The sequence below is a fragment of the Papaver somniferum genome, chromosome 4 (assembly GCF_003573695.1).
Source record: "Papaver somniferum cultivar HN1 chromosome 4, ASM357369v1, whole genome shotgun sequence".
In the NCBI taxonomy this organism is placed as follows: Eukaryota; Viridiplantae; Streptophyta; class Magnoliopsida; order Ranunculales; family Papaveraceae; genus Papaver; species Papaver somniferum.
In genome coordinates this window covers 13,052,684-13,074,819 of record NC_039361.1, presented here as the reverse complement: position 1 = coordinate 13,074,819, position 22,136 = coordinate 13,052,684, and the positions used below count along the sequence as shown (strand labels likewise).

General features: G+C 36.3%; 2 protein-coding genes across 2 annotated transcripts; both read right to left on the bottom strand.

Moving 5' to 3' along the window:
• Positions 1-1,512: 1,512 nt before the first annotated feature.
• LOC113274764 (ubiquitin-conjugating enzyme E2-23 kDa-like) lies at positions 1,513-4,300 on the bottom strand. Its single transcript, XM_026524154.1, has 6 exons — positions 4,195-4,300; positions 4,026-4,105; positions 3,514-3,628; positions 3,377-3,429; positions 3,134-3,262; positions 1,513-1,942 (listed from the first exon to the last, which is right to left on the bottom strand). The coding sequence occupies exons 1-6, from the start codon at positions 4,236-4,238 to the stop codon at positions 1,806-1,808; spliced, it is 558 nt and encodes a 185-aa protein (XP_026379939.1). The 5' UTR covers positions 4,239-4,300; the 3' UTR covers positions 1,513-1,805.
• Positions 4,301-7,357: 3,057 nt separating this feature from the next.
• Positions 7,358-11,511, bottom strand: LOC113274763 (AT-rich interactive domain-containing protein 1-like). Its single transcript, XM_026524152.1, has 2 exons — positions 10,069-11,511; positions 7,358-9,001 (listed from the first exon to the last, which is right to left on the bottom strand). The coding sequence occupies exons 1-2, from the start codon at positions 11,062-11,064 to the stop codon at positions 7,916-7,918; spliced, it is 2,082 nt and encodes a 693-aa protein (XP_026379937.1). The 5' UTR covers positions 11,065-11,511; the 3' UTR covers positions 7,358-7,915.
• Positions 11,512-22,136: the final 10,625 nt, after the last annotated feature.

Sequence of the window (22,136 nt, the reverse complement as noted above, 5' to 3'; positions counted from 1 at the left end):
AAAAAAGAAAAGAAAGAAAACCGAAGTTAAATTTCTTTGGTCCAAGATGGGCATTCGTGATCTACATGCTCAATCTTGAGGGAGGGTATTAGAAAATAATATATGAGAGTCTATACTTAGGAGACATGCATTTAGATTGTGAGAGTTATATTGGGAATTATCTTGAGAGCCAAGTCTTGTGATTGTATAAATAGCTAGAGAATTAATGAGAAAGATACACCGAATTATTATCAATGTAGTCTTTTATGCTTCCGCGTTTATGCTTTCCTCTCTCTTCCTCGATCCTTAACAATAATACATCGAGAAGATATCAACTTGTATAAGAATTTGGGAGTATTGGAAGACTGTCTTTGTTTAGTTTTTGTCAACAAGACGTTGGTCCAAGGTGAAGCAGGGACGGAACCAGAAATCTTTCACAGGGAAGGCTAATGTATAAAACATATATTTTGGGGAGCTTATTGAAGGATTATTTCTTCAAGCAATAAAAACATCAAGAGATGTCTAATGAATTAACAAAAAACAGGGGGACGGGGCCACCCCTAGGATGCACATGGCTCCGTCCCTGAGATGAAGTATGGGTAATGCAAGGTTATGGAGTGGGAAAATCTTGGACCAAACTATTCACCGCTACTCAATGTCCCATTCCCAGTTATTATCTTTGGACGCCAGTGCTGTCACTGAAAAATGGTGATATACTGATGCATGCTTATGACGATTTCATTTTATGCGACCCAAAAAATGAAAAAGTTCAAAAGCTGAGCAAATTTTTCCAAAGAAACACACTTACTCCTTCTCAGAGTTATGTGGAGAGCCTGGTTTCGCTTAACTCTGGTACTTATGTGAAGAAACCTAAGAGATAAAAATCGAGGTAAAATTAACACATCTTGTACACTCTCTAGTCTTTTTTACCGCTATTTATTAGAGTCTTGCAATTCAGTTAAAAGAAAATGAGGATGAATAGAAAAGAGTCGGTAGGTTTCTTATGGCTTTTGAGTGTTATTATTTGCATTTAAATTATCTTTCTGCATTATTTATTTGCAATTTCCTCGTGCTTTTGCAGAGATGTTGGCAATAGATATTCTGTTGCTGGTGGTGCGCGCCGTGCAGGTGGTACTGGTAATCGTGTACGCGGTGAAAGACGTTGTAATGACAACCGTGATCAACGTGTGCGAGTACGCCGTTATAGGTGATGCGAGACGCACTGGTGGTGATTCTGATGCAAAAAGAAGAAACTGGGAGTCAGTGGTAGAATGGTGGTCTGCCGCTGTATTTTGGATCTTATAGTTACTTTTTTGTTGGAGTTCTCTATTTGAATTCTTTTTGATTCTCCCAATTTAGATTTTCCACTTTGCGCAACTCTTTGTAAATTTATTCATATGTCGAAGACAAATTTTAAGGGTAATGGCTGAGGGAACTCAGTGACGATAGCCAATGACACGAAAATAAAAAAATGTTCCAGAACAGAGTTAGATATAACATCACCTAGTGCAAGGTAACTGCAAAGAACAAAAGTATCTTAAAGAGTGCAGTCTCAAGCATAAGAAATGGAAAAGAAGAACATGGAACCCATCGGTACTAAGTTATTTACATTGCCACCGAAAGCCGAAAGGGTAAGAAAAGAAAAGAGAAAGGTAGATAAGATAAAGAGGAGTCCCACAGGAATATGACACCACAGAAGGGTCCTCCTACTGCAACTCATTTTTGGAGTTGGATTATGATTTTACCCAAAAAAGTACAAATATCATTGACATGTACAGATGCATAAAAAGAAGGCTAAATGTAATTTATTGCATAAACAATGCAAATTAAGGATCTGCATGACCCGCCATTCCCTCGTCGCTAGAGTCATAATCGTTGTCACTTGCCTCATCTTCTTCGTCACTTGATTTCTCATCCGCGTTATTCCCAACATCCTCAGGTTTCGCATATTTTTCACAGTATTCTGGATCACAAATGAGAATGAAGCAACATGTAACAGGATCATAATCAGAATTGAAGTATGCAAACGGGTATGACACAGAAGACAATTTAGTACAAACTGGTTAACAAAATACAGCCACTAAGGATAAGGACAAGAACTTATGGTCAACTGAAAGTTGGTAAAACACTAGCACCGTAGGTGAAATTTGAATTCAAATTCAGTGAGTGCTTCATTTCATCATAAAGGCTTTGAGCTTGGATAAGAAAACTCATTGCACGAGCATCGGGTGAATGCTATACTGGTAGTACATGGTGAATAATTACACAGAAAAGAAACTCCTGATGTACCAAAGAAACTATCAGCCTCAAGGAATACATTCACACTAAGCAATTCTTGGCATTTAACAATTCATGGAGTTTACTAAACTTCGGTTTAGCTCTTGTTCAACAAGGTAGCTATCATCACAACTTTGTCTAAGTAATGCAGCACAGAGATAATCCAACAGAAGTTCAGGAAACATCTCTAAGGCTATAACCCACGGATAATGTGCTTGCAATTCATAACAAATGCTCAGCCAGAGCAGCTCAGGTTGTCAAAATCTGAAGACCGTTTTAGCACCCAATGCCTCAAAATTAGTCAAAGAAACCAACGAGACAATAATACAATTGTGACACCCCAGTTTCTTTAAGTGTTAAGAATCTACAAAGCCTCCTTTGTGGTGTTCTTGGTCCCCCCCCCCCCCCCCCCCCCCCCCCACCACCACAAATTAGACAATTTCATTTTGCATTGCATGGATTCCACCGAATATGACCTAATATCTAGTACAGGGCACTGCACTATCTTTATGCATTATTAGTAGCAAGTTCTGACCATGTCAAACTGACCAAGTAAAATTTAGACCACTGATTAGGTCCCGTTTTAAACAGCAGAAAGAACTAGCCGGCGTATATATCCTGGTGACTTAACAAATCGAGGACCATGCAACAAACTCTAGTTCCTTAAACTAAACAACATACTTGGATCATGGGTGCCATCAACTAAAGAAAATACATTTTATTTTCAATCAAGAAATGAATTTGAGAAGAGATACTATTCCCGCTTTGTGAAAATACAAGTTCAAGGTGTTGCAAAAATGATTAGAGCAAGTTTGAGATGTTTCGAATAGGTTCCATGCATATATAATCCAAGGATAAATAAAAAGAATCACAAAACCTTTAACCCTTTGCTCATAAGCAGCTTTATCACGCATCATTAGAGCCGCAGCCTCTCCATTCAATGGGTCCGATGGGTTGGGATACAAAAGAAGTTGCGGTAGAAATACCTCGAAAACATTTACAAGATCTGGAACATACAGATTTCAGCCCAAAAGTCAGAGCACAGTTTCTCAAACCCGCAAGTAAAACAAAAAGAATCCCAAAATAGACACATTTGCATTTCTGTAAGAGGAATACATACCAAACATTGGACTCCAGGTCTGATTAATAACATCCAAACAAACCGAACCAGACCTGCAATACAAAACTAACTGAGATTACACAACATTCAAGAAAGTCAAAATTAGCTGCTAAATTATAAAGTTCAAAATTACTCACATTTCATCAACATTTGGGTGATAGATCTTATTAATAAAACCAATTGATGGAGATTTATATGGATAAGCATCTGGCAACTCTACTCTTATTCTCCACACACCTCCATGGTAAGGACCTGTAATTCATCAATGTCTATTAAATTCTCACCGACAGTAAAAATGAGTAAACCCCAGAGCTGAAATTACTCACACCACACTGAATAATTGACCAATTTTATCAGCTCAATCCACAAAACCATGATACTATCAAAAGCTCTGATTACAGTTAAAATTTCATGAACTCACTCAACTTTTTTACAGAAAATTTGCTTTTTCACAAACAAATTCACTAAAATAACAAAAACCCACTAACCATCATTCAAAATCTAATAAAGGGTCTAATCCAAAGAATCAAACAAGTACAAAATCAAACTAAAAAATTACAGTACTAGAAAAAATTAAGAAAATCCAAACTTTATTGAAATAAAAAATACTGAAGAAAAAAAGAAAGAGATATGATTATAGAAGATTTACTATCAGTTGGTCCAGTGAAATCCACATAAAACTCTTGCATGCCATCATTGATCATCTCAACCTTATAATCACTCATCATCCTGAACCAAACAATCAAAAATCCATAATCAAAAAAAAAAAAAATACCCATTATAAAAATTAATAAAAATGAGGAAGAGATTAATCTTACAGCTTCATCAAGTCCATCTCTCTGCGTTTGCTTGGAGAAGACATTTTTTACAGTATTTTTTGGTGGTTTTGGGGGGTTTGACAGAGAAAAGAATGAAGAAAGAAACTTCAATTAGTAATGGAGAAAAATTAGGCAAAGATATATAAAAATTATGAGTGATAATGTATGTTTTTCTGTAGGGTTTTATTTAGTGTCTTCGATATTTGGCCTTTGGATGGTTTTTGGTGAGTGGGTTGGATGGCTATGATTTTAGTTAGGCGTGATGGGTAATTTTTTTTTGCGTGGAACTTTACCTCAAATGGCGGTGTTATTTGCCAAAACTGACCCATGCCTCGTATAAGTAAGATTTTGCGGATTATGGGTTCAGGACCTAGTTAGCAAGTTAGCGAATAGTTCGCCAATTATACGCTGTATCCGAACGCGCACTAATATGCGCATTTTAAATGCATTTTTACAATCCGAATCATATTTGCATTTGCGATATTTTTAGCATTTCCGAATAGTTCACTAATTATTTGCCGCATTAATTCGGCCATTATTTCAACTGCATTTTATGGTGATTCCATCGTATCCTATTAAACGTACATGTTTGTTGTTGATTATGTCTCATAAATTTATATACACCATTTAGGTCATGACTTTTCATATAATATACAATAAAAAATCATAATTAAGAACACTCCAATGATTTTTAATACATAGTAATATTAAAAGAAATATTTTTATAATGTAAAATATATGCCGAATTTTACGTGCCCAATTGAGATATGTTAAACGTATTGAACGCTATTATACGCATTTCTGCATTTTCCTGAATCACGAATTATTGACCGCATATTTGACCGAACTAATATATTGTCCAGCCGATTAATGAGCGCACTTTTACCGATTCGAATTTTTATCGTTCATTGGATTGCTAACTAGGGTTCAGGATTCAGCATTCAGGCGTTATATTCAAAGGTATGAACTGTTTTAAATATTTGTTACCTCATGTCTCTAATTTACAGCTCTTCCAAATCTTAAGGTGCAAGTTTTGTTAGATATGTCCATGTATATTTTGATTTGAATTGAGTGGAAAAACTTACACATGAACCTGTAACAAAAAGAAGAGTCGTATTAAAATGCACGCACTTTTGGTGTACATGAGACTTTATTAGAATCAATACTTGCAAGGAAAATAGGCATGCATCAACTAACGCGTATATGTATATAAAAATATTGTTACTGGTGCAACAAAATATCTTAATAAACCGCATGAAAAATCATGCTAAAAACCGTTACTCTCATATATTTATAAAAAAGAGTCCAAAATATGAACCACTGCTAACTCCCTGGGATATGGGGTCCACCCGTATATGAGGGGACGGTTTTTACCTTGTTCATTCAAGCGGTCTGTTAATAACCGCTGCTGTTTTAAGTGCATTCAAATATTAATAGTGTTTTACAGTAGGTGACGTTGCTTGGGAAGCAGCCAAAGAGTTTATAGTTCCCCCACCATTTTCTTTTCTTTGTATCGAAAAGGGCTATCTAAATGTAAACCTAATATTGAGCTTAATTGGTGCACCATAATGTTGACCACAGAGTTTGTCCCTCATATTGGCTTCCTTCTTTTTTTTAATTTATTGATTTGGCTTTACTAGATAATAGATACTGCATTAATTTTGTAGATTACATTGTTTATATGAGTAAATGTCCGTAACAAGAAAATGTCATTAATGGCACTTGGAAACAGTTAGAAGGGGTGAATTAAAGGCGATTAATATATCTCAATGCAGATACTCAAATCTCAAAGCGAAGCGTGAAATAACGCACATCTTTTCGGTATAAATTGTAAAATCAGTTATCATGTGCATGAGTGTACAGAATTACATCGTTTAAATAACATTACAATCTGCCGACCTTGAGTTCTGGCTGATTAGGGTTGATAGATCATCTTTTGCTCCAATTAACCTTTTGGATGAAACACCAAGTCCAACATGAATGAGGAGACCATCTATAAAAGTAAAGTCCCAATTAAAGACCCAACTTTGTCGTGTGGACGACTTTGTAATAATGGCCAAGAACTAGCCATTCAAAATATAGTAATGGCCAAACGAACTAGCTTAGACCAAATGATAATTCAACTCATAACTAGTAAGTCTGAAAAAAAAATGGTATACAGATTTTATGACCAAACCAAGTAATTGGATCATTCAACAGGACTATCAAGAAATTCCCAATTTGGCTGGTGTTGATTACGGCAAGAAAGCGACATAATCCTATATAGATATAACATATTAATTGAAAATTAAGGATAATACTATTGTAACAACATGTTTTAGATATGATGCCATTACACCCAATCAGTTAAAATGAATCAAGAACATCTATGGTAGTAGTTGAAGATGATCTTGCCAAATCGTGCAAGATATGGACCAATTCCCATAGAGTAGTTTTCACTTTTAAACCCGCGTGACACTTTTTTAGACCTGGCGTGATGTAAGCGATGAATGTCACGGATAGTTGGACATTTATTTCCGAATCACTTATCCAGGTGCTTATTTGGGATTTCTCAGAGTGGATGAAGGATTATTAATTCTCCTATACCGCGATCTAGACTGTGAATGTTATGTATATGAACTTTTATAACTTTTATTTTAGATTCTCATGTGCTTATGTGGGATTCTGATTTTCATGTGGCATAGTCAACTTCACCTGTTTGGGCAGTGGAGGAGGTTATTTATATGCTCCATTTTTCCACACAAGAGGCTATAGACATAAGCATTGAAAGGAGCATTTTGTCGCCAACTGTGTACGGCAGTTTTCTGAGCCCCAGAGGAGACCATGATGCATGGCCTCCTTGGTGAACAACAAGTCATAGTTTAATGACAATGCCGTCCCCATCCATGATATAATTCTTCCTATTCTTGTTTGGTGTGTTTCTGTTCACTTTTGTCAGTTTTGGTTAAAGATTCCCTGACCAATTTCATTCAGTTCTAGGGGGTCCTCAGATTCTCCCTTTTGGCCGTACTGGACATGCTCAGTCTGCTCTCAGTCATGTTTCAGACTTTCAGTTGTGAAGAATAAATATGGTAGTCGCACTAGTCAGTCAAGTTGGTTGCATGTCCCTCCCTAGGCCACATACATCTATAAATGCAGAAATAACTGGCCAGCAAAATAGCTCTTGCAATCATGGAGGAAAGGGAAATTCAAACCATCAAAATGTAATAATACTGTGTACTGCTGAAGTTTTGCATTTTTCCTGCAACTAACCATCTGGTTCTTTCTTGTTTCTCAACAAGAAACAGTTTTAAATCTTCCCTGCTTTCAACGACTCCACAAGTGTGAAGAAATTGAGAAGGGAAAAGAAAAGAGAGACCGCCAGCGACTTCTGGTTTGAGAGCCTGTATATGTGTTTCTTGCTATGTAGTATCTTCGGGTTTAAGTTGTTGTTTCCGTTTCCTACTGAAGAAACCGGATTCAACAGATGAAAGTTTCCAGGAAGAATACCAAAATGTGCCAACTGCAAACAAGACTCAGAAATACATCCTCAAAAACTGCTACGGAGGGAAAAGTCTGAAAACCTGTCAACAACTTTCTACGTGCCGACCATCTACATCAAGGATCCGTTTATCTTCAAGTGGTGAAAATAGAAGGCAGTGAACAAACAGTCTCCTTCAAAAGAAAATATTCTTGAGTCTTTCAACTCTTTGATTTTACATCAGAATTTTGAATCCTCGTGCTAATCCAATTCGATATATTCAGTGTTCAGCACACACAGCATAGATTGGGCACCAGAAGTGGAACCTGGATGCCTATCAACTTCTTGATGCCCAGGGCCAGAACCATTGTTAACGTACTCCAAACGTGGAAGCCCTTCAACCTGTTGATGCCCAGAACTATTACTTACGTACCCAGAACCTGGAAGCCTACCAGCATCTTGATGCCCGAGGCCATTCCTGACATAACTGGAACCTGGAAGCCTATCAGCTTCTTGAAGCCCAGAACCGTTACTTGCATGCACAGGACCTGGAAGCCTACCAGCATTTTGATTCTCAGAACCATTACTTGCAGACTCAATATCAGAATCATCATCATCACTATCAATGTGATCAGGAGTCACCCGGTTTTGGAACGATCGACAACGTAATAAAAACACATTGAAGTAATAACCCACCAAACTTTTCCAAGTTTTGGTCTGAAAACATTTCACTGCCTCGTCCCAAAAACATTTCTCCAATGATGGGGGGTTCAACCTCACCATTGCCTTGACCCTCTTTTCTTCTTCTCTTGTCCATGAGAGTGCTACATCTTCTCCCATAGAATGGAATCTCCATTTGTAAAACAATGTCCCTATTTCAAGCTTAAGTTTCATCCTCTTCTCGGCGATATGAAATCTAACACAATGAACAGAACCTGGAAGTTGGCAGCCACATGAGTCTTTTCTACCCTTGCCGATTGATTCTGTTTCGACGATTGAATTTTGATTAGCATCTATCAACGGCCAAGTCTGTGTCCCCAACCATTTAGGGTCACCAACATAAGCCTCGCCAACCCATTCTGGTATTTCGGCTTGATGGAGTGTACCAATGGCAACATACTTTTCATGATAACGATCATCAAATGGATCTGCAGTTTCAGAATTAGATGCCACGTCCGACTCGGTTCCTGTATTTGTAACCCTGCCATTTCGGGAGTTTACAGCTGACTCAGAAGACGAGTGCAAGTGAGAGGTTTTGCGACCCTTACGAGAATGAAGCCTTTCACTGCATCTTAACCTCCCTTTGACTTGATCATCGTAAATGGATGGACAAACTTTCTGCTTTTTCTGCAAGATTAAGGTACTTTATATAACAGATGTATCTAAATTGATGATGGAAAATTCATGTAACCCTCGAATTCAAATTTATGATACATTAACAATAAGTCATCAGAGTAACCTTGTCTGGAATGGATCAAAAGTGGAACAACATTAATATTTAAAAAGAAAGATTGCCTTAGGATGGCCGTGATTTTACTCTTTCTAAATAACCAAAAAAAGAAAGAAAAAAAATCCAACTCTAGAGAGATGTAAAAGTAAAACTAAAAAACTTTGAATAAGCAAGAGCAAGATGTTTCAAAAAATACGGAAAAAAACACACACCAGAAGCCATGTAGGCCATCAGGTTGTAGAACACCATGGAAGAAAAACCAAACTACTAGACCTGCACAGGTGAAGTGCTAAGCCCTGCAAGTTATGTAAGCGGAAAGTAGTCCTGCCTGGCTAGCTCGGAAGACAAAATCATACAAAAATTGTGCTGGTCACATATCGCAGCAAAAGCGTACACCAATCACATAGGCACCTTTATGAAAACAGATATTCTCGCTATGGGGTTTCATGTCCTTTAATGATGTCAGATCCTTTCAGCCCTCAATATAACATGTTACAAAGATTACAAGCAGCTATTTATTCTAAAGCAAATAGGTAAAGTACACATCACATCTAAGAGAATATGAAACACATGAAAGATATCTACATCATTATTCCTTTGCCTTGTCTACATAAGGGAATGCAACTAAGGTTCTATTCTCTGCTGGCTGCATATCAATTTATCATATATGATGCATGCAAACAGGTCTTTTTTTCTGATATAATTCGTGAAAACTAGCTATTATACAGACACGTTTATATACAAAGTAAAGTGCTACTGGCCAACAACACACAAAGAAAAAAAAATCGGACAAATCTATATAAGAATACCTCCACTTTTTTTGGCACATATCGATAACAAACTGAACATCTTAATTAGCATCACAGACAAAAAAAACTAGCACAACAGTGTATGCATTATTTATTGTATACGATATAAACCAGCTAAAACTTGCAAAGAAAAGATAAGAATTACAGAAAATTACCTGCGAAAGTGAACTTTCTCCACTAACAAAACCATGTAGCCGAACTTTGCGAGCTGACAGAGCCAAACCCTGTAACTTCAAACATTCGTTAGCATCACTGTACATAGAAACTTCCGCTAACTTCTCCTCCGAAGAACCACCAGGATCCTTAGCAATATCCATTAGCCAATTCAACATTTCTAAAAATCTATCTTCTTTCTTTCTCTTTCTACTAAACAAATCCACATCAACCGCATTGGCGTCCAATATCACAACATCTTCATCTTCGTCCATAACACACTTATCACCACCACCACCACCACTACCACTACCACTAGTACCATCATCTCCAACAGCAATCAATTCCAACCCATTCTCTTTGACGACAACAATCTCGCTACCCACCTTTCCCTTCTTATTATCATCCCTCTCTTCTCGTACAAACCCTCTAAACTCCTCCTCCAACCCAACCAACACCGAACACAGCTTCTCATTCCACTCCCCCAAATCGACCACCCCATCAATCCCATTCTCGCCACAAACCTTCGACACCCACTTCTCCAACACAACCAAATACTTCATATAAACCAATTTAACACACGAATCAATTCCATCCCACAACCCAGACTCCTTCCCAACTGCACCCCACACTTTCATTTCAGTCACATTACGGTACCCACCATGCTTTCTAGCAACACAAAACAATCGAAAGAAATCGACATTTTCACCATTACCTAGTATAACAGGTAAAGGTCTCACAACTTTCTCAATCTCATACATTTCTTTCAGATATATCGACAAATTCCTTTCAAACCAACATCGAATCCCAATAGTCTCATCATTCCTAACATTTTCGACATCATCAGATTTATAGCTACTAATTACTTTCATGCTAGAAGATGAAGAATCTTCTTTAACCGAACCCAAATCTAACAAAAACCCACTTTGTTTAAGATCATGAATGATTTTGAAATACTCATTAAACTCATTAGTTAAAATCAATCCACCTTCTGCCATGAAAATTATGAAAATCAAAACAAAAATCGAAAAAACAAGAAGAGAAATTGGATTTTACCAAATGGATTTGGCGGGTGAACGAGAATCTAGGGCAAGAATGGATCCATTTATCGGATTGATTTTTGATGTCCCGCGCTTTATTTCTCTGATTTGGCGGAAAGAATTAGAAGAAATTTGCAAAGAGAGACAATACCAGAGGGGGGTTTTTAATTTGGAACAGAAACAGACCCTTTTCCTTGTGAAAATTATTTTTTGGGGGGGGCTTCAGATTTTGGAGAGGAGTTTTTTTGGTTGTACCAGTAGAAAGAGAGAAAGAAAGAGTAGTTTTATGGTTTAGGTGTTGTATGAGATGTATGTGGTCATGGTTTTGAAGGAAAATGGGAGATGTATTTTTTTTTTGGAGACACAAAATATGGTTTTGAGGTATTTTGGGCAGTAGATGGATGATTTTACTAGCTAGGGTTAGGGTTTTTTATTCTTCTATTCAATGGGATTTTATACAAGGAAAAGTTAGAGTTTGCTAGGATCTAATCATGGTTAGGTTGGTGTGGTGTTGTTTTGGTTTGGTTGGCGGATCACGATGAGATATGGGCCGTCAGATAAAATACTGGAATATCGAATTTTGACAAAATTAATAATTATCTGATTATGGAAAATTTGGAGATGATTACTCTTTTTTTTTTTTTTTTGTAAGAGAAAGAAAGTCAGATGGAAGAAGGAATTGATGTTGAAGAGGGTTATTTATGTCTACTTGGAGTTGAGGAATAAACCCTAGGGTGACGAGAAAGAAGACAATGGAAATTGGATGGTTTACAACTCATTGTGTATAATAATGTCAACTTTATAATTAAGGTATTTTATCATTTTTATTTGGTGAGTGATAATAAGAAATTGTCTAGAAAATCGTATGGTACAGATTGGTATCTAACGGATGTGATTGTAAACAGGTGGATGAATAAGAGATGCAAGTATGTATTTAACAAATATGATGTAACGTTGTGTTCTATGAACTTTTACGATGTAACTTGTTAGCGTTGTTCATCAATTTTGATAAAAATCTTAGGATCAAACCTAAAGATTAAGGATTTTGTCAGATTCTTCTTATTCGGAGCTTTCCACGGGAAAAAAAAATAGAAAAAGATGTTGTTATATCGTTGAAGATTTATCAGATTGAATCTGATTATTTTATAGACGGTTAAGCATTATGATACATGAGAAACACCGTAGATGAAAAAAAATATCAAAATTAAACAGATTAGTTAAATCTCGTTTATATTCTCAAATAAAATCATACACTTATGTTTGAAAGGAGTTAACTCCGTTGAATTAGCCATTTTTTTCATAGAATTAACGTGTTTTCATCTTTTGATTATAAATTTATTTCCGTTGAGTTGTGGGTCCATTTACAAAATAGTGTGGTCTAAAGTATGTTTCGAACTTAATTCCATGGAAATCTTTCATTGCGTCCCCAGGATACCGATTCCATGAAATATACTTTCCATAAAATGGTTTCCTTTCTCTGATATCAAACACAATCTAAAAGAATTAATTTTCCATATTTTTTCCAATATGTTTAAAATCTCATCTCCACTGTTATTTTTAACAATATAGGATCTCACCTAGGGGTGCACATACCCTACCCATACCCGCCAACCCTACCCTACCCGTCAGTTTTTTAACCGTGTCCTACCCTATCCACTATTTGGCGTGTAGGGTGGCGGGTAAAGATTTTCTTAACCGTCAGTAAACGGGTAGGGTGGCGGGTATAGGTCATATCCTACCCACCCTACCTAGGAGTGCACATACCCTACCCATACCCGTCAACCCTACCCTACCTGCCAGTTTTTTAATCGTATCCTACCCTATCCACTATTTAGCGGGTAGGGTGGCGGGTAAAGATTTTCTTAACCGCCAGTAAACGGGTAGGGTGGCAGGTATAGGCCATATCCTACCCACCCTACCCATTGTGCAGCCCTAATCTCACCTTCAAATCAAGGTATTCTTCATAATTCTTCTGGAATTATCATCCTCCAACTAATGGATAAAGATGGAATTTGATTGATAAATCAAACAATATTTATTTCTTGTGTTATTATTCACCAGATTCATTAATCACATGGTCCTTCTTGTTCTGACCCCATAAAGATGGTGTTAAAAAACCAAAAGTTGACAACTTGATATTAACCTTTTCCTTCTCATGTGCCCTTTTTGTTTATTTAGTAATATATACACCATCTTCTGGATCAAGAAGGTGATGAATAGTACCAATTTTACAAATTACAGTATTTTTCTATTTGGGGTGTTATTATAAGAAGAAAAAATATTATAAAAGATTGTACTGAGTCATATTTGGCAGATGTAATTTTAAAAAAATGGATAAAAAATTTCATGTCCAATATTTAACGAATAGGATGGCATGTTTTCTATTCATTTTCCAGGATTTGGCCAACAAAATTGTTCGTCTATTGATTTGTTTTCAGGATATGGCATGTTTTCTATTCATTTTCCAGGATTTGGCTGATAAAAATTGCTCGTCTATTTTAATGTAGAACTTGAACCAAAGTGATAAAAAAAAAATCTCGTGCCTTATTTGGATCTCTACATTGAAAAATGACAATTAGACAGCCTTGTTAGATAGTTGAAGATATACCAAATGTGTAGCCAAGAATTTATCATGATATGATTAAAGGATAAGTGATGAATTTTTGTAAACAGATAATTTATTTTTGATCTAATTATTTACCAGATTCAACAATCACAAATTTGTTCTTGTTCGCGAACTTCAATACATGGTGTTAAAAAACATGGAACGCAACTTAACCTCTTCTTCTTTATGTATCTTTTTCATTCATTTTTTAATATTGTACTCATCATCTAATGTCATCTAGTCTTCCCATCATAAACCATCTTTCTATATTCATGAACTAAAAAATAATGCATTTTACCTAATATAATATTATATGCAAAAACATTAAACGTAGATTAAGAAGAACTATACGAAATGAGTCCAAGACTGGATTTGTAGTTCATGGATGTCGAATCATACTACAATTTACAAGAAGAGTTTGTCATTCCTAGATCTTGTTAGAGCATAACTCGGTTGAACTCACGAAGCGTTGGTATGTCAAGTTTGGTTGTCATATTTTAGTACCAAAAACCATCTAGAGTCCCTTGATTAAATACTATAGTCAACTTTGTTTAGTTTAGACTAGAAAGTATAGGAATGTTGAGACATATAAGTATTACTCTGAAGACCTGAAGAATGAGAAGAAGTAACGACTACAACGACGACATCATCCTTCCACTTGAGGTTAGTAATATTGACTTGAAACTGTTTTATTCCTAACGTATCTTTCAAGTCGTGTTATATTGAAAACATGACATGTGAAGATTTATATATTGTACATATTGTATATAAAACTCTAATGATGAGACATGATCATAATAGTATGGTCATAGTATTAAGGAATAAGATTACGAAGTATAACGCTTATCTTTTGAACTTCGTAGATATGACATCGACATAATCTTGTATATAGTTTTATGATTATGTGTATGTGGTGAAGATTTCATCCTAGGAAATAATGTTTTACATTTGTTTAAAGGAAGTACGTTCGTAAACTTGTTTCATGGATCGAAAGGGAAATCAATAGGTTTATTGGTCCGGCCATTCTTTGCATATTCTTTCGTTAACCAATATCTGTGAGTTAGTAGAACCAATCTTAACTCAGGTTATGTATCTTGGTATAACCTATCACAATACCTAGACTTATGATTTGGTATGACCGGTTCTGGTAATCGGTGTAACCAATCCTAAGTAATCACCATGAGATGGTATGATCGATCCTTGTAATTGGTGTGACCGATCATAAAATTATGTGACCGATCCTTGTAATTGGTATGACCGATCCTAGTGATTAGCATGACCAATCACAAGTAGATACCAAGTGTAGATGGAACTGATCCTTGTAATTGGTATGACTGATCCTAGTGACTGCTGTGACCGATCACAAGTATGTACCATGTTTAGGTACAACCAATCATAGTGATTGGTATGACAGATCTGAACCCATGTATGTGACTTGGTAGGACCGATCATAACTAATTATTGTCACTTGGTATGATCGATCACATAGTAGTTTTGGAAGTCTGGCAAACCCAATTCTAAACTTGTTTGGAAGCGTGGTATAACCGATTCCAAGATGAAAATCCATGTAGACACAGAATAAAAATTTGAAGTTTAAAGATCTCAACATACTTTGAAAATGAGAAGTAACTCTTATCATTTATTGTTAAAAGATATTCCTTGGTACTCAAGGTGATCATGTGCCGACATAAATTAAGGATCTTTTAATTAAGTTATTGGTTTGATATGCTTTAATTACCAGCAATTAATGCAATAAAGAATAATTATTAGTAATATGCATTTACTAATTGGAGATTTTCTATGAGAGACTTGGAAATATTGAACCAATATTTATTTGAATTAACAAAACCGAATTTGAGCATTCATTGCATATCTTGAGAATATTTTCGGTTTTGGAAATTCCTTGGTGTCCAAACATCCTTGGTCTATAAATACCTAAGTTTTCATTCCTAGCAGACTATCATAATATCCATGCAAACTTCATTACTTGTTGTTTCTGGTGGAGCCGTCTATTCGGAGAGGAAAGTATCCTAATTAGGTAAAATCTCTTATGACCGCTCGTTTGGGATTAAGAAGCTCTAGAGTACCGTTTTTGGGAAACTAGATAATTGCATTTTTATTAGTTTTCGATTTTATTTGATTGTCTAACGGTTGTTGAATATTTGATTGTACCTAGTTTGTTTATTCTTGAGAATCTTCTCTTCTGATATAAGATTCAGTCAGACTAGATCAAAGCATCGACGAGATCTTTAGAATTGTTGTTAGATCTAAAGACATCTTGTGATAATCCATTATTAATAGACTCTTTTATGTGTGTGCAAGAGGATTCAAGTGTTGTTGTGCAGGTTACTAAGAAGTGTTAGAGCATAACACGGTTGAACTCACCAAGCGTTGGTATGTCAAGTTTGGTTGTCATATTTTAGTGACTCAAAACTCACCTAAAGTCGCTTGATTGTATATTAGATTCAACTTCGTTTACTTTAGACTAGAAAGTCTAGGAATTTTGAGACATACAAGTATTACTCCGAAGACCTGAAAAAAGTGAAGAAGAAGCGAACTACAACGACAACATCATCCTTCCTCTTGAGGTTAGTAATATTGACTTGAACTGCTTTCATCCCTAACATATCTTTCAAGTCGTGTTATATTGAAAACATAACTGCGAAGGTGTATATACTTTATATATTGTATGATATTCTAGTGATGTGACATGGTCATATTTGTATTAGGGAATTAGACTACGAAGTATAATGCTTATCTTTTGAACTTCGTAGATATGACATCGACATAATCTTGTTTATACTGTTATGACTATGTGAATGGGTTATGGTGAAGATTTCATCCTAGGAAACAATGTTTTACATTTTTTTAAAGGAAGTACATTCATGAACCTGTTTTATGAATCGAAAGGAAAATCGCTAGGCTTATGGTGCGGCTATTCATTGCAAATCTTTGGATTACCAATATGTGTGAGATGGTAGAACCGATTGTAACTTTGTTATGCATCTTGGTATAACTAATCACAATTCCTGATTTATGATTTGGTATGACTAGTTTTTATCAATTAGTGTAATTGATACCAAGTAATCACCATGAAATGGTATGACCGATATTTGTAATTGGTGTGACCGATCCTAGTAATTGGTGTGACCAATCACAGAGTGTTGTGTAATCGATCCTTGTAATTGGTATAACCGGTCCTGGTAATTTGTTTAACCGATCCTGGTAATTGGTGTAACCGATCATGGTAACTGGTGTGACCGATCACAAGAAATTCCATGAGTATATGGTAATCGGTCCTGGTAATTGATGTCACCGATCCTGGTAACTGATGTAACCGGTCCTGGTAACTTATGTGACCGATCACAACTGTTTCCATATTAAGGCAGAATCGATTGAACCCATGTATGTGATTTGATGTTTGATCAATCACATAGTGATCTTTGAATATAGGTGAACCAATTCTAAACTTGTTTGGAAGTGTGGTATAACCGATTCCAAGAATGTAAATTCATGTAAATATGAATAAGGATTTATAGTGAAAAGATGTCAACATACTTTGAAAACGTTTAGTAACTCTTATCATTTATTGTTCAAATATATTCCTTAGTACTCAAGGAGATCATGTGCCGAAATAAATTGAGAATCTTTTAATTAAGGTTTTTGGTTTTATATGCTTTAATTACCAGCAATTAAATGCATATCTCTAGAGAATAAACATTTGTAATGTAATTTACTAATTGGAGATTTTCTATTGAGAGATTTCGGTTATTTTGGACAAGCATTTATTGGAATTACGAAAACCGAATTTTGTTGTTCAATGCATATCTTGAGAATATTTGCGGTTTTGGAAATTCCTTGGTGACCAAATTAAAGAAGATTTCTCATTTGGTTCTCATATATTTGGTTCTCATATCTTTGGGTTAGTAATATTGACTTGAAATTAAAGAAATTCCTTGGTGACCAAATTCCTTGGTGCATATCCCTAATTAAAGAAGATTTCTTATTTGGTTCTCATATCTTTGGGTGTGCACAAACCTTGATCTGCTGAGATCCAACTAGAATCAAATTTATTTGATTGATTAGTTGCGTGAGATCGGCATCACTTTATAGTTTCTTGTTGGAATCTATATCGATTAATTGTGAATCTAAACTTGACTACTTTGTAGTTATTGGATAGATTGATCTAACCCGGAAAAGGAGTTTTTAGATTAAACGGAAAAGCCTTTGCGTATGACTTAAGATATTGTTCCTTTACTGTTTGGAATACTATCCAAAGGAATTTTTCCAGGTTGTGCACTCATCAAAGTCGGAAGCGCGGGGATACTGAGGAAACTAAGTGAACAAGTGGTAGTTGTTTGGTTTCAACTATACGAAGTTGGTTTAGATTTTGTATAACGGCTTAATTATGAGAGTATTCAATTCTGGACTAGGTCCCGGGGTTTTTCTGCATTTGCAGTTTTTCTCGTTAACAAAATCTTGTTGTGTCTTTTACTTTTCTATTTCCGCAATTATAATTAAAGTAAAATACACAAACGTTAACAACGATATACTTGATAGTGATCCTATAGAGTTTGGTTACGTCCGAACCTATTATCAAGGATCACACTTTGGTAGTCGTATTGTCTCTATCTCGTATCTATAGACAAACACACAAAGTGTGAATACCGATTTGGTGCATTGTCTCGACTTTGTTCGTAAACGATCACTTTCGGTAAGAGGACTTATAAGTGGATAAATAAAAGATTGTTGTGTATTTGGGTACCCTCTTCTTTTGAAGACAGTTGAACATTTGAAGACAAAGAATATATTCTTATTAGTTTTTGTATACGAAGTTGGTATTACATTTTGCATAGTGCCGTAATTCTGAGAGTATTCAAAACTGGACTAGGTCCCGAGGTTTTTCCTTCATTTGCGGTTTCCTTGTTAACAAATTTTTCTGTGTCATTTAATTTATTATTCCGCAATTAATTTGTTTATTATAAATTAAAATAAATAACACTTGTACGTTAATCCTAGTCACTTGATATTGATCTTATAGTATTTCGATTTTACACCGTCCCTATTATCAAGTGAACACTTTGTTGTTGTATTGTCAAGATCTCGTATCCGTAGACGATCACACAAAGTGTATACCATAGTTGTTGTATTGTCTCGAATTTGTCTGTAGACGGTCACACTTGGTATATGACTTATAGGTTGACATTTAAAAGATTTTGGTGTATTTGGGTACCCTCGTCTTTTTAGATGTGGTACTTTTAATCAATCAATAGATGCAGAAAAGTAAAAAGCACACACACTAAGAATTTTATTAACGAGGAAAACTGCACTTGCAGAAAAATTCTGGGACCCCGTCCGACATTGAACGCCAAACTGTATGAAGCCACTACAAACACTATCTTACTACCTACCTTCATATGGAAAGTAATTGGGACCGTATTAACCCTCCAAGAAATTCAACTGCAGTCAGGCTCCTTACGTCTCTTGAACCTCGCAAGGCTCTACGCAATTGATTCACTTAGCTGACCTCCTTTATAACCTAGAAGTTGATTAAATCTAAGTGAGGACTCTTGATACCAATCTTCCTTTAGCAGATAAGCCTATTTGATATCTCCTTTGATATTTCGATCTAGGTTTGAAATATGTTTGCAATAGACCAAGCTAGCAGATTTCACAAATCCGAACACTTACACTTAGTTAAATGAGAAGCCTGGATTACTAACCGCCTCTGAAGAATAATTTAAACAAATCAATGAATAAGAGTTTTAGATATCTATCTTGAGAAATCACAAAGTCTGAGATGAAGAGAACTTTGTGATTTCGATCTATCTCGTTCCCGATCAGAAATTGACGAGAACCTCAACAATAGATAAGAACAAGATCAAGATACAGGAACTATCAGGGTAAAGATAGGCGGACTTGGCTTCACGAATCCCTAACTGAAGTATTCAAGTCATAAAACTAATTATGTTTCTCAAGGAAAACTTAGGTTAATATAGGATGACTCCAGAAAACAACTAGGACACAGAAGTGTGAGGGATTAAAGTTCCCAGTTGTTTGAGTCTCTCTGTTTATATATATTCAACTTCAAGGCTCTAGGGATATTTGAATTCAAGCTAATATAACTTGAGATTCAAGCAAATATTTTCTCGTTTTAGATAAAATTCTATTTAGGAATTCATGTAAGCATGTGATAAGTTTGCCTTGAGATTCAAAAGAAGAATTTACACTATGGTCCAAGGTTCTGGAACTGTGTAGAATGATAGTTCACGACAAATAGTCCTGATGAACTTATAAGAAAAATAGTGTTCATTAACACACAAGACTAAAACCATTATTCACAAGTACATAGCGATTTAGTGAACAAAGTTTTCTTAGAAGTGTTTATGAGAGTTGTAATAATACCAAACATATTTGTAAAATAGTTTGTGAGCATATGCTTAGTTCAATACTGGGTAAGTATGTGCAGGGGTTTGCATAACTATAGACAAGTTCGTGAACTAAGGTTGTTGGTGTAGCCGCATATTTTTTGACTACTACACCCAAGTAAGATTAAAGACTAAAAACTACTTAAACATACACGATTCATCATGAACAAGATGTAAATAACATGAAATGTAAAGATTGACACAAGCATATAACGTGGTTTGGCCATGAAGACCTACGTCCACGGAGAAGAAATTTTTTTCTTATTGATTATAAGGTCTTACCCTTGAAAGTGTTACAGATCTCTTCTAGATTTCTCACTTTCTCTTTATCTAAATCTCTCTCAGGAATTCTCTGTAGAAAAACCATCTAAGATTACACAAGTTGTCAATCTCCTGGTACATGGACTGGTATTTATAGATAGAATAAACTCGTGGTCGCTTGATCGTCCGAGTTGGGTGAGCTGTCATCCTTCGTCCTGGCTCCCTCAGACTCGCTCTATACCGTCCCTCGTGATGGCATACTTGGTTCTCCCTCCGAGTTGTCTTGCTCTCCCTTAGATCGTGTTGCCCTTCTGTGGAGAACCTCATGCTCCATCGCCTCTGGGTCGTAGTATAGATCGCTCGAGTCTTCTGTCACGATGCCCAACTACCCAAGTCCCATTCTTATCCTTTATTAAATGTGGTCTTTCTTTTTAGACTTGACCGTCTGAGCAGATTACACCTTTACACACACGCGTCATTCATGTGGCGTTTGTGCAGTTTCCTTGACTGATACAAATCCTTCTCTCAACGGATGATTCGGTGTTCCAACCTCGTCATCTCATCATATATTCACCCCTTGGGATGTTGACACGTGGCCGTCGGGTATTTTATCCACACATTTTGCTCCTTTTCTTTGCAACTTGCCAAGGGCATGATGGGAAGAAAACTATGTATTCGTCGCAACTTTTCCGCCACGTCCCTGGTTTACACCACGTCTGCATTTTTAATGCGCTTTTACCCGTTGGACTTGGGGCGCCGCTTGGTGGTCCTTTGGTTTCTTATAAAATCTATTGGGAGGAGAGAATGTCGCCTTTAATATCTTTTTCAGAGTTCAGAGCTTTTTCATTCTTTCTCTCCTTTGTCTCTTGCTGTTTTTCTTAACTGCTTGTCTCCTATAAAGAGATTTATAATGTCTGGGAGGAACTCCACATCTCGCTCCTCAAGACGGTAAGGTCCCTTCTCTTTTTCTTTACTTTTGTTTTCTCCGATGGTTATCGTCGATTCTTTTTGTCTGTAATCATCCGGTTTTGTTAGTATCAATGATTCTTGTCATTGTTTCCTTCCCTTTTTTGGGTTATGCGGTTATTACAGTCATTTTGACTGGTAACCTCCTTCTTTTGCTCCGGCTGTGAAGCTTTTTCCGTCATTATTTCCGGCAGTTCTTGCCGGTGTATGTTTGTTTTAGTCTGATTTTTCTTTTCCATGTTAGCCATTGTTCTCACTTCTTTGCTTCCGTTTGCTTTCTTATAAGTCCTGGAAAAGCTCCGATGAGCGCCCCCAGTTCTGAGCGTTTCTCCGACATGTCTGATGAGGCAATTTTGGAATCGGTGAGGGTTAGGCACCGTCTCAGCGGTTCGATATTTCTTTTTCCACTCCTGAGGGGTACTTTGGTGTTCTTTCCAAGGATCTCTTCGAGAAGAACCCCTGTGGTCCTAACGAGATCATAGTTTCGGTGGGTCAACTTGACGCCGGCCTTCGTCTTCCTCTGTACTGTCTGTTGAATCCCTTACAGTACGAGGTACTATGTAAGCTTGAACCCCAACGAGCCATTTATCAGCCAATGGTAATTTCTATCGGATCGCCCGAGAGTGTAATCGCCGAAGTCAAGACAAGGTTACTCAGCACGAGTTGAATCGATTTACTCCCGATCAGAAGGATCTATATAACTCTGATACTTTTGTGGAGAACTACTGGTGTCACCAATCCGATACTTATGATGGCTTTGGAGTTGGGAT